We start from the raw sequence: 15,993 nt of genomic DNA on the forward strand, positions 1-15,993 counted from the left end.
GGGTACACCCTGGACTGGTGGCCAGCCAATCACAGGGCACATGTAGACAAACAACCATTCACACTCACATTCATACCTATGGACAATTTCGGGGAGAACATGCAAACTCCACACAGAGATGGCCGAGGGTGGAATTGAACCCTGGTCTCCTAGCTGTGCGCTGCGTGCTAACCACTCGATCATTTTTTTTTTATTTAAAATTTTTGTCACATACCAGAGCATGAGTGACATAATGGGTACCATAGTAAGTGTCAATATAGTAATATATATAGCACATCATATATCATATATAGACATGTATACACAACATAATTAAGGCGTGGGCCACAAATGACCCCCTGACCGTACTTTGGATAACCCTGTTTCAACAGTTTTGGGCAGCACCTTAGAAAACCATTCAATAAACCCCCCAAAAATGACACGTGAAATCCTTTAGAAAGGCATTTTATTAAAAAAGTAGACCAACTGAGTTTGTATTTCAGTGATATGACTTTTTAAGGCCAGTATGATCCATTTCTTCTTTTTCATATTACATGTTATTAGAGCTCCATTTAAATACAATTTCTATAAATATTCTGTAATATTTTTTTTTTACACCGCACAAAATCACTTAATTTAAGAAAAAAAAAGGTCTGGTCCCCAACATGAAACTGTACAAAAAAAAAATCCCTTTACTCATTTTGTTTCCGGATCAGTGAGCGGCCTGAAGCATAAATAGTACAGTATTTTAAGTTAAGTTACAAAGTGAAAACAGCGCCGTTGGGAGTGAAACATTACACATGGTTGAATGTTTCATCCTTACAGCGGAAGCCAAGTGCGTGTTAACTGGATGCTAAGACAAACATCGTAAAGTCAAAACAAGAAGAAGCAGGCCTCGGTCCTCAAACCGCGTTGTTGTTGTGGTTCCTCTCCATTCGTCCCACCATGGCGCTCACCAAACGTTCAAGCTGCACCGCCCGCAGCCGGCCGGTCTCCAGCACCTCCTCGTGGTTGGCCTTCTCCTGGCTGTCGTAGTCCATGACCGCCCGGTTGGTGATGAGCGACATGGCAAAGCAGCGCATGCCGGCGTGGCGGGCAGTGATCACCTCGTGCACCGTGCTCATTCCTGCAGCAGGAGGTCAAAGGTTAGTCAAATCCCCTCAAATGTAACATATGAAGTTGAATATTTGATATGATTGGAGTACATGATTTACTGACAAACCATTAGTTAGCCATTTACGGTGGGAGAAATATTATTTTAAAACAATGACAGCTGCTGTGTGAGGAAATTTATGCTTTCAAACGGTCCCTGAAGGCACTTCATGGTTAACTTTTGTTTTGATCAGCGGATAATAGCATTAATAGAATGTAGTAAAAATTAAAGCGCTATTCCAATTGATTTTTTCAGTTCTTAAATTCTAGTAGATTATTATTACATTAGCCTCCACATAGAAACTAAATATACATATTTCTACAACAGTATTCATTGTTTATACTGTATTATAATATATTCATTCATTTTCATTTGAACATGCATCAGATTACAATTGAATGCATCCCATAATCAGTTCACAGTTCCACATGTCCAAAAGGAGTAGGAAGAAGCAAAGCTTATTAAATCCTACCCCTCCATCTGGTACTTTTACAATCACTGTTACATTTGTTCACTTCCTGCTTTCCAACAAATGTAAGTTTTTCATTCATTCATTCATTTTCTACCGCTTTTCCTCATTAGGGTTGCAGGGGTGCTGGAGCCTATCCCAGCTGTCTTCGGGCGTAAGGTACACCCTGGACTGGTGGCCAGCCAATCACAGGGCACATATAGACAAACAACCATTCACACTCACATTCATACCTATGGACAATTTGGAGTGGCCAATTAACCTAGCATGTTTTTGGAATGTGGGAGGAAACCGGAGTACCCGGAGAAAACCCACACATGCACGGGGAGAACATGCAAACTCCACACAGAGATGGCCGAGGGTGGAATTGAACACTGGTCTGCATGCTAATCACTCGACCGCCATGCAGCCCCCGTATTATAATATATGAAACTTAGCGTATTTTCCGGAGAATAAGTCGCACTTTTTTCATAGGTTGGCTGTTCCTGCGACTTATAAATGAAAAAAGTGTTTATGTTACATAAACACTGGACACCTTTTGTGTTCATGTTTATTTTTGATGTAGCTGAATAAGCATTGTGTTAGCATATCTTACACCTATTCAGCCTGTTCTCTATTCTTTTATTGTTACAACTTGCCTTCCAAGAGGACGTAATGTCTGTTTTGGTCAAGTAGTTTGGAAAATAAATTACCGGCAAAAAATGCAACTTATACTCCAGTGCGACTTATGTATGTTTTTTTTCTACCTACTTATGCATTTTTGGCCTTGTGCGACTTATACTCCGGAGCGACTTATAGTCCAGAAAATTTTAAATTCATATTTCAGGTATATTCGTAAATTTTTGATTGAAGTCACTTCCTCTGTGAATGCGGTTTGACCAAACTCACCCACAGCATCCGCTCCTAGCTTGTGCAGCATGCGGCACTCAGCGATGGTTTCGAAGGAGGGCCCCCCCAGGACACAATAGACTCCCTCTTGCACAAAATCACTGAAGTCCAGCTCCGCTGCCACGTCGTGTGCCAGCTTACACAGCTCGCGGTCGTAGGCGTCGGACATGCAGGGGAAGCGAACACCAAACCTAAACAGCAGATCGTATTGAATAAGCAGAAAAAGAACAGAAAGAATGGAAGATCAATATGATGGAGAATGTGGCTAAACAGCAATTGGAACAGCGTGACGTGTATCGGTTTTGACGCCGCGTTTGCTGTCGCCGTCTCAGCGTGGCAGACAATGAAATTGCTATGTTGCGTGGAAAAGTAACTTGGTTTGGTTGCGCCATGAACGCCATTGCGATCATGTATTATTATTATTATTATTATTATCATGGACTTGTTAGTTCATTAATTATTGAATGACTAGCGGTGTCATTGGCTTATGTCTTTGTTGTCTTACCTTCATATCGGTTATGTTTTTATGGTTGCTAATCCCTTAATTGAACTAATGAATGATCTTTTACCAACAAGACTCAGGGAACTCTCAACCTCCATCAAAGTATTGTTTTTGTTTCCTTTTACCAAAGGAAAGTTCGATTCCACCCTCGAGCATCTCTGTGTGGATTTTGCATGACTTCCAACTTGGCTTGAGCTGTCTTGTCGTGACTTGAGACTTGACTTGGCATTACTTGTCTTTACTTTAGACTTGACTTGAGACAAAACACTTGAGACTTGAGGCAAAACACCGACTAGCCTGCTGACTGACGAGCCCTTCTGTCATTTTGTGCAAATATCCAAAGTGGATAAGACTATGGAAAATCATCACATTGGATTTAAAAACATTTTGCATCTTTGTCGGGTTGCTTGGAGACTCACAGCCAGGAGACCCATGTTCAATCCCACACTCGGCCATCTCTGTGTGGAGTTTGCATGTTCTCATGCATTTGTTTTCTCCGGGTACTCCGGTTTCCTCCCACATTCCAAAAACATGCTAGGTTAATTGGCCACTCCAAATTGTCCATAGGTATGAATGTGAGTGTGAATGGTTGTTTGTCTATATGTGCCCTGTGATTGGCTGGCCACCAGTCCAGGGTGTCTTGCCCACAAAGACAGCTGGGATAGGCTCCAGCACGCCTGCAACCCTTGTGAGGATAAGTGGTAGAAAATGAATGTTTATTGTTAGATTTTGTTCACGTACACCTTTTCCTAAACATTTGTAATACGCCATTTTATTTCGACTTCATCTTTGTTTGCCTGCTTCATTCACGCCACTTAAAGCTTAAGTCTTTGTTCTGTGTGCAGTCAGATTGCATATGGTGTTATAGTATATATAGTATATATAGTGTTAATAGTATATATAGTATATATAGCCCTAACCATAACCACCACTTACACCAGGTTGTTTTTGCAACTGACTCGTCCTGTTTTGCGAGCTGATGTTGGATTCCCGCTCTGACTACGCAGATCTGAAGAGCTATGAGTGACTGAGTTATGTCTTTAGCTCCCCAGAAAATTCTTGTTGCTGCCCGTTTAGAAACACAAATCTTACATAGAAAAAAAAACACATTCCAGCTGCCATTTCCATGTAAAAGCAAAGTAGTACTAAGCACCAGTCAGAAACTACTGGTATATACTTAGTGAGTTGTCATACATGGCATTCCAAAAGTGACTTGAGAAATTCAAAAGATCTCATGCAGTCTTGTGAAGTTCCCCTACCCTACTGTTGGAAGATTTACGAGTGGCATAACAATGAAAGCACGAGTAGCTTAGCACACACACTTGCGATATGGCACAGTACATTTAAAGGGGACCTATGATGCTTTTTCCCCTTTTTGACCAATAAAAGTAGTTAGAATGTTGTATTCTTGTGTAGATGCCTAATACCAAAGGTTCAGATAATGAGGTTGGCGCATTTGGAAGTGAAATTGGGATGGCTCAAAACACTCGGTTTCAGAGGGCGTTGCAAAATTGTCCCTTTGTGATGTCACAGAGGAGCGGGCTTCCTTATGGGTGTGGCTGTAGGCGTGATGCAGTCTGCCCTCCCGCCCTCCTCCAAGCTCTGCTTCTGTCTTTATGTTGCTAGCAATGGCTCTTAAATAAAAGTGTTTCTTTGGATGTAAGGAAAACACATTTGTTCCTAAAGATGCCACCAGTGGTTGGAATTCTCTTACTTCCGGGTGGGATTCGGGATCCAACGTATATGGCTATGCTAAAAGCGGATATTTTACAACGATAGCTTGCCCAAAAAAAAAATTGCTGTTTATTATCAACTCTGGGGCTGCACGGCGGTCGAGTGGTTAGCACACAGCTAGGAGACCCGAGTTCAATACCACCCTCAGCCATCTCTGTGTGGAGTTTGCATGTTCTCCCCGTGCATGCGTGGGTTTTCTCCGGGTACTCCGGTTTCCTCCCACATTCCAAAAACATGCTAGGTTAATTGGCCACTCCAAATTGTCCATAGGTATGAATGTGAGTGTGAATGGTTGTTTGTCTATATGTGCCCTGTGATTGGCTGGCCACCAGTCGGCCGAAGACAGCTGGGATAGGCTCCAGCACCCCCGCGAATGAATGAAGGTCAAATGCAATTGTATGATAAGGCCCGTCTTAGGACTGCCGATTATGTCCCACCTGTCATCGTTGCGTCCGACCAATGGGTTGACTCCTGCGAATCCTGGCATGTTGATATGGTCCTTGATAACCATGATGTCGCCCACCTTGTAGTTCTGGTTGAGGCCTCCAGCTGCGTTGGTGAGGATGACCGTCTCCACGCCCATCAGCTTGAAGACTCGCATAGGCAGCGTGACCTGTAAAGGTTGAGACAATGGTGGCATCAAGCGCTCCCAGTTCCTTTGGATCTTGGTTATACTGACTGAAAACAGGGCTCTACAATAAAAACAAAAATGACTTGCCCATGGGGAATCCTTAAGGTGAGAACTACTTGCCCGAACTTGCCCCATGTAAAATGAAGACTGCCATAATGATATCATCTCATTTTTGTGGCATCACATGAGAATCTCAAATAAAGATGAAATGATGATCATTTCTTGTGGTTGTTTTCCTACATAGATCATGACGTTGCATGGAAATCTGGATTGTCAAGAGACTTCTAGGCACTTTGCCTTTTAGAAGTTGTGCACCACAATGAAACATTATTGAATAGACACATTTGTGTACTAGTAAAGTGTTTTGAATCCAGAAAAAAATGCTCAATGGTCAAACAATAATTTGTGAAGCAAAGGTGAGAAAAATACACAGAGAAATGGAAGCGCTAGATTTTGTAGCTTGTGCAAAATCAGCACTTGGTATTGGATCTAATCGGTGGTGTTTCATTGTGACCACTTCAAATTGTCACAGCAATGTGATTCACTCACCTGTGCCATCATTTGATTTGCTGCCGCTAATAAAATACTTGTTTAGGAGGCACTGGTTCATCACTTTTTGCTCTTTTCCTTCACAAGTTGTTGAACAATTAGACCATGTTGGCAGGGACGCCATGATAGATGTTTTCCTAGTCAAACCATCGCTGATTGGTTGATCACAAACAAGAACGGGTGTGGGTAAAACGGGGACTGTGGACTAAATAAACGATTCTGATTGGTACATTTCAAGATTTGCAAGGATTGGTTTGCAAATTACCACCGGAATTACGCAGTCCGTGTTTTACCAACACCCAACAAGAACCGCTTTTAAAAAAACTCTTGGCAGTATGGCATGCCAAAGAGTACTAGCCCGACAGGAATATCACTGATTGGATTTACTTGCCCTAATTTTGTTTTAACTTGCCCCGGGCCATCGGTACATCGTTATTGTCGAGCCCTGGAAAAAGTGGAAGGGGTTGACTTTTGTTTCGAAATACCACCTTTTCCATCCAGCAGTGCAGTTCAGTAGGGTATACAGTTTACAACATTGCTATTGTTGCTATTAAATATAAGCCAGCTTAGGATTTACTGATTCGAATCCTTCCATGGTGAACTGTACTGCTTTGTTGGGTATCGGGCACAGTGGTACTTGTGTACAACGGAGCTAAACACGCTGCTGTGCATTGATTGGTCGCTTTGATCGCCCCTGCCACCAGTTATTAATGACAACAGCTACCTTGCAAACAAAGACAAAAAGTCATTTCGCAATGTTTGCTTACAAGCACATTTATAATAACGACTCAGCTCTCAAAAATGATCTCAGTGAAGTAATTCAGTGTTGTATTATGAAGTAATTACTGAAGTAATTACACATACAAACATGCTCAAGTGTGAGTGTGGGCCAACAAAGGATTAACAGGCAAATGACATGCTACGTGATGAAAGCTTATTTATATAAGCTAATGACATCCAGTCTTCGGGTTTGCCCATCGACTCACCTTCTGGACGGGGTAGCCCTCGTACAGGTGGAACCTGCCCTTCATGCAAACACACGTCTTTCCCGTTAGTGTTCCAAAAACCAGCTGACCAGCGTGACCATGCACTGGAACATACACACTCGTTATTAGTGAGGCAGCTGTGGTTAGCTGGCAATAACATGCGCATAGATGATACTAGAACACGTCGGCTGGGCGGCTCGCACCCGTGCTTTGGGGAAACTTAGGGATGTCGGAGTACTTGAAGACCTGACGCTCTTTGAACATCTCGGCCAGACCCCCCAAACCGGAACCGCACACGATGCCAACAGTCGGCCGCATGTCCGTTTTGGACATCAGCCAGTCGGCGGCGATCTGACACTCATCTTCGCCCTCGCTAAAAAGGCAAAAAAAAACAAAAATATATCAGTCACAACCCTCATGTTGCACCCAGTCATGCTGCATTCAGGAAATATATACATCACGGGTCTCAAACACATGGCCCACGGGCCAAATGTGGCCCGCAGGACACTAGTTTGAGGCCCCCGCCTTGATATGAAAGTTTAATGTTAGTGCGGCCCGCGCAAGTTTGATATGGATGCTGTATGGTATCATGTACCCAGAAAAAATTATTACGTTTGATTAATGTTCATGTTAAAGGTTAAATAACTGTTAATAGTTATCCTCCCTATCCGTGTGGAAGTGGTAAGTTTTTGGCCTTTTAAGTTTAAAGGAAATAACTTGAAGGTTACCGTTTAGGTCGCTAGCTCTCTAGTTTGCGAGTTAGCATGTGTCTCAAGACCCTGCAGTTGCGCAATATGTTGTAAATAAAAAGAGTATAAATGTGACTATAGTCGTGTTTTGTCATGTCTACAGGGCTCTAATAATGCTTTGTTCATTTTAATCTGAAAAAAATTATTTGTCTACCCACCAACTATATGTGGTTTCTTAAGTTTTTATTATTTGCCGTTTTATTATTATTATATTTATTTATTCCTGATTGATTGTTTTCTTTATTCTTGATTTGTTTATTTATTTTTCATCTTGTTTTGTGTAGAAAAATAAAAATTAAGATATTTGAGAACAGGGGAATGTTTTATCAGAGCTTTTCTTGTAGAAAATTGGAACCAAAGCAAAGATTTTTCATTTTTCTGTTTTTAATAATTTTTTTTTTGAAAACCTGATGCGGCCCAGCCTCGCCCAGACCCTAGCTCCAGTGGCCCCCAGGTAAATTGAGTTTGAGACCCCTGATATACATTAACATCTATTGTACTAAAATTCACATTAGCTCTTACGTTGTTGTTACAGTTGCTTTGAATGAACACCAGTGGGTGCTATTATCACCATTCTGTACTATGCAGCTGTACGTAATAGTGTTAGATGCTAACAAAAGGGGGTGAAGTGGGGAGTTGAACAGGCACCTGAATCTTACAGACGTTGGCACAATGTAACCGAGGTGGTTTAAGTTCAGTTGGACATGGCGGCAAGCAACGTCGTGAAAGTATGAACATCCGATCTCCTGATTTCCTATTTTCTTCATCATCAATGCTCAAATTTTGCCACATTTTAGGGTCCAATTAATCCCCATTTATAAAACCGTTATTACCAATATGGCTCTTTAAAGCAATACCTATCACGCAACGACGCCCCCTACTGGCTGTAGACACATTTTGTTCTTTGAGTTCTAATGCTTAAGATTGACATTCAGTGTGCTAAAAAAAAAGAAACAACAACATTCAGACGACAAAATGAAAACATAAAAAAATCAACAAAAAAGTTTAGCTACACACCAAGTGAAAAATATGAAAGCTTTCAAGTCTCACCCTGCTGCTTTGAAACAAGCCTCCATAGTTGAGGAATGATTCAGCCTGTGAATGTGATGTCTACCAACTTTCCCCTTCCACAGGTTTCCTGACGTGACGTCACGGAAGACGCGTGAGCTTCTCCACCCCCTCCCCAAACCCCGTTACACACCAACCACACTTCACCGAATATAAAAGCTTCGAAATATGTTAATTCGGTTTCAATTCCAATCAACACCGCCGTCCGCTGTGGAGTGATGCGTTTCGTGGCGTCGGTCAAACATTAAAAAAAGCGTGTTACACATGTTACACGATGATGATGTAGAACATTAATAATGGCAGCCGATCAAGCGAGTCCACGCGCAATGATGATGCTGCGCGGGTAAAGGTTTCACTTCCGTGGAGCTCGTGGATCTAGTGGCGGCTACTCACAGCATGATGCGATGACACAGGTGATGGCGGTCGTAAAGAAGCGTGCCGAGCGGGTCTGCTGTATGTCCGTGTCCTTGATGCTATACTTTTTCTTGACGTTGACATCCCCCAGCCAACCTAGTCTAAATCCCCCTTCCGCACAGCCACAGCCCCCAACACGTCACCTAGCGTCATCGCGACGCTGGCCCGCCGGTGCTCTGTGATGTGTTTAGGTGCAGCTCGTCATTTCGAGAACCAACAGGAAACGTTTGACGCCGCTGTAGCTGAATAAGCTTATAATGCAAGTGTTTTTTCTTGTTTTGAAACAAACATTTCAAACAATCGCTACATTTTTTTTGTAGGAAGAAAATGTAATGTTAACACTGTTGCCAACAATCACTCTCCGATTTCACACTGCACCTGAAGGAAACACAGACCGGTGTAGCCTAGCGTACAGTATATACAGTATTTACACAACTTAACCGTTAATCTTGAGGGTGTTTTACGGAGTATGGAAAATTCTGAACACAACATTCTCATTCTTGCCAAATTGCTGTATTCTGTACAAAAAAATCAAATATAAAATGAGTAATGAGTTTATTTTCTTATAAAGCCATTGCCCTGGCATGGTTTATTTTTCTTTATATAAGAACTGCCCTGACTGTTTGCTTCAATAGAGTATAAAAAAGCGTGTCCTTGAACTCTACTTGTTGGCTAGTATACTGTAGAAATAAAGCTATTTCAAAACTTTGATGCACAGTATTTATTCTTTACATTTACAAAGGACTTTCTTGTTTAAGTTGGTGGTGTTACGAAAAAAGACTGACTTAGTTTTGTATATGCACAGCACGTGTGTGTGTGTGTGTGTGTGTAATGTGCCCCTCCCCACACCACAAAGCACTGTTGTGGCTTCCAAGTGTTATATAACGGCTGTTTGCATTCACAAAAGCTTTTGTCCACATGCCAGCCAGATTCAGCTGGTGGCCTTTTTGCAACACAATGAGTTTGACCATTCAGTGTGTACGTGTGCAAAAGCTGTAGGTTATTCAAAAGCTTAGTTAAGTTAAAATGTTCCAACAACAGGGCAAAGTTTATGTCACTTTACAAAATAAGACATCAAACTGTTCAAGCGGTCAGATGAGTTTAAGGAAAAAAAACATACCATGCAAACTTTATTTATAAAGCCACTGCTGAATACAGCAAGGGAAAAATGCATGAAAAACATGAAAACAAACGATAAAATGTACATTATTTAAGAAATAACACAGAATAAGAATGAGTTCAGAGAGTTCAAGTCTCATAAGGGGTTAAAAGCTAAAGAATAAAAGTAGGTTTTAAAATGAGCCTTAAAAAAAACAAACTATAATCTTTAAAAGTTGATAGTGAAGGTTTGAAAACTGAAATAACAAAATGAGTAGTGAGTACTTTTTAAAAATTGAAAATGAAAGCATACTTGACTTTACATGCACTCAAAAGTGTTCCTAATGTAAATATTGTTTTCATAAAACATGCAAACATTTTTTTCGCCCACAAGACAAGGAAAACAGGTGCCACGACAGTTTGTATAATAATAATAATAATATAATATAGACTTAATCTCTCACAACACACTCACGCACACACATAAATAGTCATAGATGATTGCTGCCATCTGCTGGTCAACTTTGTAATGGCAGGGCACATATAGACAAGCATTCAGAAGCACTTGTGTTAGAAAAATGGGGTCAAAAAAACTACACCCCCTCCCCAAAAAAGACATAAAACAAAATAGAAACAAATAACTGAACCTCAGAAATGAACTAAAACTAAACATGATAATATTCACGAGGGTCGTGGGGGTGCTGGAGCCTATCCCAGCTGTCTTTAAGGACATTTCTCCCACTCTTTTCCAATTGACTATCGATAAATATTGACAATAATATACAGGAAAAACATATGCTAATTTATTAATTCATTTTCTACCGCTTATCCTTACGAGTGTCTCGGGCGAGAGGCGGGGTACACCCTGGACTGGTGGCCAGCCAATCACAGGGCACATATAGACAAACAACCATTCACACTCACATTCATACCTATGGACGATTTGGAATGGCCAATTAACCTAGCATGTTTTTGGAATGTGGGAGGAAACCGGAGTACCCGGAGAAAACCCACGCATGCACGGGGAGAACATGCAAACTCCACACAGAGATGGCTGAGGGTGGAATTGAACTTCTGTCTCCTGCGTGCTAACCACTAACCAACATGATAATATATGATAAGGAAATAAAATATAATTATTATTTGTAAAAAGCAGTTGAATCATGATTGATTGAGGTGAAAAAAGGTGAAGGTGGGTTCCATTTATCTCTTCCACTCCTCCCACATCCACTTTACTTTGGCTCTGAAAGTGGCCTCCACGTGATGTCAGCAATTACGTAATACCAATTGCTGAGGGTAAGTCAGCGAGGGCAACTTTAGCGTATTGGAATGCAGCCAAGGTGTTGTCTATTTAGCCATCGGAAATGGAATTCTTCCGCTCCGGGGTTAAACTGTCGCTATCAACTGTACAGTGGGCATTGTGAAGTGTAAAAAGTTCCAGTCAAACTCAATACGTTGACTTGCTAACTAACTTTGGTGAACTGCTATGATTGAGGAAATTGATGCAAGGACATTACTGTGTATGCCTGGGAGGTGAGTCTCTTCTCCTGAGGATGAAACATGACTGATTTTGCAGTTTATTCCAATCTTCTTTTTTTCTTATTGATTTTGTTATTGTCACCACATTACACAAAATTTATGTATACAGTGTTAAAATTCCTGTTCTATGGTCATCATCACATTTTTCCTCTTAGCGTGTCTGGTCACTTTCTGTGGCAACTCATTCATTCATTCATTTTCTACCGCTTTTTCCTCATGAGGGTCGCGGGGGTGCTGGAGCCTATCCCAGCTGTCTTTGGGCAAGAGGCGGGGTACACCCTGGACTGGTCGCCAGCCAATCACAGGGCACATATAGACAAACAACCATTCACACTCACATTCATACCTATGGACAATTTGGAGTGGCCAATTAACCTAGCATGTTTTTGGAACGGGGGAGGAAACCGGAGTACCCGGAGAAAACCCACGCATGCACGGGGAGAACATGCAAACTCCACACAGAGATGGCCGAGGGTGGAATTGAACCCTGGTATCCTAGCTGTGACCCCGAGTCATGTTGCCAGCTTGTATATGTTTTTTATTTTGTCCTGTCCAGCCCTTGGGGTGGATAGTATTATTGATATTATGTATACATATAAAAATCTATGTATAATATATCTATTATTGATATTGATCTAAATGCCCTTACACGCTAAACATATTTGCTCTGAAAGGGGAACATGTAAGCTGCACCTTCCCTGTATGTAGATTATTATTTGACTTTATTTGATGTTTTGTTGTTATGCAAAATTGAAGTGGCTGGACCGGAGCAGGAGGGGATAGAAAAGAAGAAAAAAAACAGAGGGGGAGGAGAACAAAAACAATTGCAATGACAATAACAAAACAACAAAAACAGACAGGAAACATCTATAAGGGTTATAAAAAACCATAATGGAGAGGACAAAATAATATCAACAGCCACAGTGATATTACTGGAAGGATATTAGTGGTAATAATAGTAATGAAAATATTAACCTTGATAGTGAACAGAATAACAATAACACACATCACACAATAGTTTGTTTATAGTTCGATTACTACTATTATTATTATTGCTATTATACTATTATATTACTATTATATATAACTACTATCTTATTGCCAACATCAACATCACTGTAATAAAAGCAACAACATGATAACACCATGGCTAAGTCATGTGAGGAAGTACTTATGTACTGTGAGTGTGTATACGTATGCGTGTGCATGTCGACATGTATGTATACGTGCATGAATGTGCGCATACTGTATGTGTGAATATGTTATTGTAACTGAGAATATATGAAAGGAGAGGGACTGCCTCCCACCACCCAGCAAGCCCTGCCCCACCACCAAAGAGCCATCGGCCCCACGGGGGCGGGCAAAAGCAAGGCCAGTACCCCAAGACCCAGGCCTCCAAGCCCCCCAACCCCCTCCACGGGGAGACCAGAAATGGGCTGCAGAGAAGCAATCCCGACCAGAAACAGGTCGGCAGCAGTCCAGAGTAGAACCAAACCCCCGACACTGGGGTAGACCGGGGACCACACACCAGCGGGCCTGGAGGCACCCTCACCAACCGAAACGGAGCCAGTTCACGGCCGGGAGCGCCATCCGCCCCCATGCCACCAACCACCCCCAGGAATCATAGCCCGGTCCCGATCTCCGACACAGAACTGCCACCCAGGGACGCAGTAGGCAAGGCCCCCCAACCCATGGAGGCCCAGGCGGCAGAGATGGAACAACACAGGGGGACGGGCGAGAAAGCATTCATTCATTCGTTCATTTTCTACCGCTTGTCCTCACGAGGATCGCGGGGGTGCTGGAGCCTATCCCAGCTGTCTTGGGGCGAAAGGCGGGGTACACCCTGGACTGGTGGCCAGCCAATCACAGGGCACATATAGACAAACAACCATTCACACTCACATTCATACCTATGGACAATTTGGAGTGGCCAATTAACCTAGCATGTTTTTGGAATGTGGGAGGAAACCGGAGTACCCGGAGAACCCACGCATGCACGGGGAGAACATGCAAACTCCACACAGAGATGGCCGAGGGTGGAATTGAACCCTGGTCTCCTAGCTGTGAGGTCTGCGCGCTAACCACTAGACCGCAGTGCAGCCGGCGAGAAAGCAATAAACAAATAAATCTTTACAACAATAAATAAAAATTACTCACACACACATTTGTCAGGGATTGTCCCGAGCACAAGTATGTAATGGAAGTCGACGAGGGCGACATAAACCGCTATTGGAATGCAGCTCTTGTCAGCAGGAAGAACTCTCTGTGACCCCATCAGTGCTCAGTGTTCTCAGAAGAAGATGATGCAGTCGTACCACACAGTTCACAAAGGAAGTCAAGCAGCCAACAAAACAGCAAATGAATATTCAAGGCGAAGGAAGGATGGATGGATAGATGGATGGAGGTGAAAGGGAAAGAATGAAGCGGAGGTGTACCCCAGCACTGACCCCAACACACACACATGCATTTCAAAAGGGCACCTATTATCGAATGTTTGGCCAAAGACTTTCGACCATTTTTGAGAGGTGACATGAACTGGAGTCACGTGACTTGGACTCCAGTCAGTCACAATTATAACGACTGTGGACTCGACTCGGACATCAATGACCTGATTGGGACTTCAGTGTGATGACTTCAAAAATACCTGAGACACACTCAGTAAAACGTGTCCCCACTCAAGGTGTTCAGCTAACGTGATTGTTATTATGTCATTTCCATGAACATCCAAACAGGTTTAATAACAAACAATAATTCTATGTTACATTTTTTACAAAAACTCTTTGTGTCTTGTCACACTGTTTTTAAATAAAAACAATCTCACATTCATTCATTGTATTTGTCTAATGTAATAAATTATTACATTGTTAAAATTACATTTTATTTGGGAGAAAATGTCAAGCTTATGACTTCCGACTTGGCTTGAGCTGTCTTGTCATGACTTGAGACTTGACTTGGATTTGCATGTCTTTACTTTAGACTTGACTTGAGACTTGAGACAAAACACCAACTAGCCTCCTGACTAACTAGCCCTTTGGTCATTTTGTGCAAATATCCAAAGTGGATAAGACTATAGAAAATCATCACATTGGATTTTGCACCTTTGTTTGGCTGCATGGCGGTCGAGTGGTTAGCGTGCATACCTCACAGCGAGGAGACCCAAGTTCAATCCCACACTCGGCCATCTCTGTGTGGAGTTTGCATGTTCTCCCCGTGCATGCGTGGGTTTTCTCCGGGTACTCCGGTTTCCTCCCACATTCCAAAAACATGCTAGGTTAATTGGCCATTCCAAATCGTCCATAGGTATGGATGTGAGTGTGAATGGTTGTTTGTCTATATGTCAATTCCTATAAAGTTGGGTTCTAGGAGCTAGGGCCTGGGTGAGGCTGGGCCACATCAGGTTTTCCAAAAAAAACCCCAAAAAACGCATTTATTAAAAACAGAAAAATGAATAAACTTTGCTTTGTTTCCGATTTTCTCCAAGAAAAGCTCTGTAAAACATTCCACTGTTCTCAAATATATCCATTTTTATTTTTCTACACAAAATAATATCAAGAATAAAGAAAATCAATCAATCTGTAATAAATAAATATAATAATAATAAAACGGCAAATAATTAAAAATTAAGAAACCACATATAGTTAGTGGGTAGACAAATAATTTTTTTCAGATTAAAATGAACAAAGCATTATTAGAGCCCTGTAGACATGACAAAACACGACTATAGTCACATTTATACTCTTTTTATTTACAACATATTGCGCAACTGCAGGGTCTTGAGACACATGCTAACTCGCAAACTAGAGAGCTAGCGACCTAAACGGTAGCCTTCAAGTTATTTCCTTTAAACTTAAATAGCCAAAAACTTACCACTTCCACACGGATAGGGAGGATAACTATTAACAGTTATTTAACCTTTAACATGAACATTAATCAAACGTAATAATTTTTTCTGGGTATATGATACCATACAGCATCCATATCAAACTTGCGCGGGCTGCACTAACATTAAACTTTCATATCAAGGCGGGGGCCTTAAACTAGTGTCCTGCGGGCCACATTTGGCCCGCGTGCCGCGTGTTTGAGACCCCTGACTTACATCATACGAAGGGTTCTTGCCGGTCTCTTTTTGGGTGAAAAAAAAAGTAGTCAAAAAAGCCGTCTTTATCAGGGGCCCCATTCCTGTCAATCAGCTACAAGAGTAAAGAATCCAGCATCCCTATTGATATTGACTTGC

At 41.8% G+C, this 15,993-nt stretch overlaps 1 protein-coding gene across 2 annotated transcripts; it reads right to left on the reverse strand.

Moving 5' to 3' along the window:
- Positions 1–422: 422 nt before the first annotated feature.
- LOC131140028 (purine nucleoside phosphorylase-like) lies at positions 423–9,270 on the reverse strand. Of its 2 annotated transcripts, none has more exons than XM_058090098.2 (6): positions 8,691–8,850; positions 7,095–7,264; positions 6,892–6,995; positions 5,163–5,338; positions 2,490–2,680; positions 423–1,105 (listed from the first exon to the last, which is right to left on the reverse strand). In XM_058090098.2, the coding sequence occupies exons 1-6, from the start codon at positions 8,714–8,716 to the stop codon at positions 882–884; spliced, it is 891 nt and encodes a 296-aa protein (XP_057946081.1). In that variant the 5' UTR covers positions 8,717–8,850; the 3' UTR covers positions 423–881. The 2 variants fall into 2 exon arrangements, with proteins under 2 accessions (XP_057946081.1, XP_057946072.2); XM_058090089.2 differs by lacking the exon at positions 8,691–8,850 and adding an exon at positions 9,102–9,270 and having other exon boundaries at positions 424–1,105.
- Positions 9,271–15,993: the final 6,723 nt, after the last annotated feature.

Source organism: Doryrhamphus excisus, linkage group LG11, assembly GCF_037039965.1.
Source record: "Doryrhamphus excisus strain RoL-2023G ecotype Guam linkage group LG11, RoL_Dexc_Guam_v1.1, whole genome shotgun sequence".
In the NCBI taxonomy this organism is placed as follows: domain Eukaryota; kingdom Metazoa; phylum Chordata; class Actinopteri; order Syngnathiformes; family Syngnathidae; genus Doryrhamphus; species Doryrhamphus excisus.

Coding starts and splice junctions, on each gene's coding strand:
- LOC131140028 (XM_058090098.2), bottom strand. CDS start 8,716: ATGGAGGCTTGTTTCAAAGCAGCAGG. Junction 7,265..8,690: donor GCTTGTTTCAAAGCAGCAGG/GTGAGACTTGAA, acceptor TTGCCTTTTTAG/CGAGGGCGAAGATGAGTGTC. Junction 1,106..2,489: donor GCTAGGAGCGGATGCTGTGG/GTGAGTTTGGTC, acceptor CTCCTGCTGCAG/GAATGAGCACGGTGCACGAG.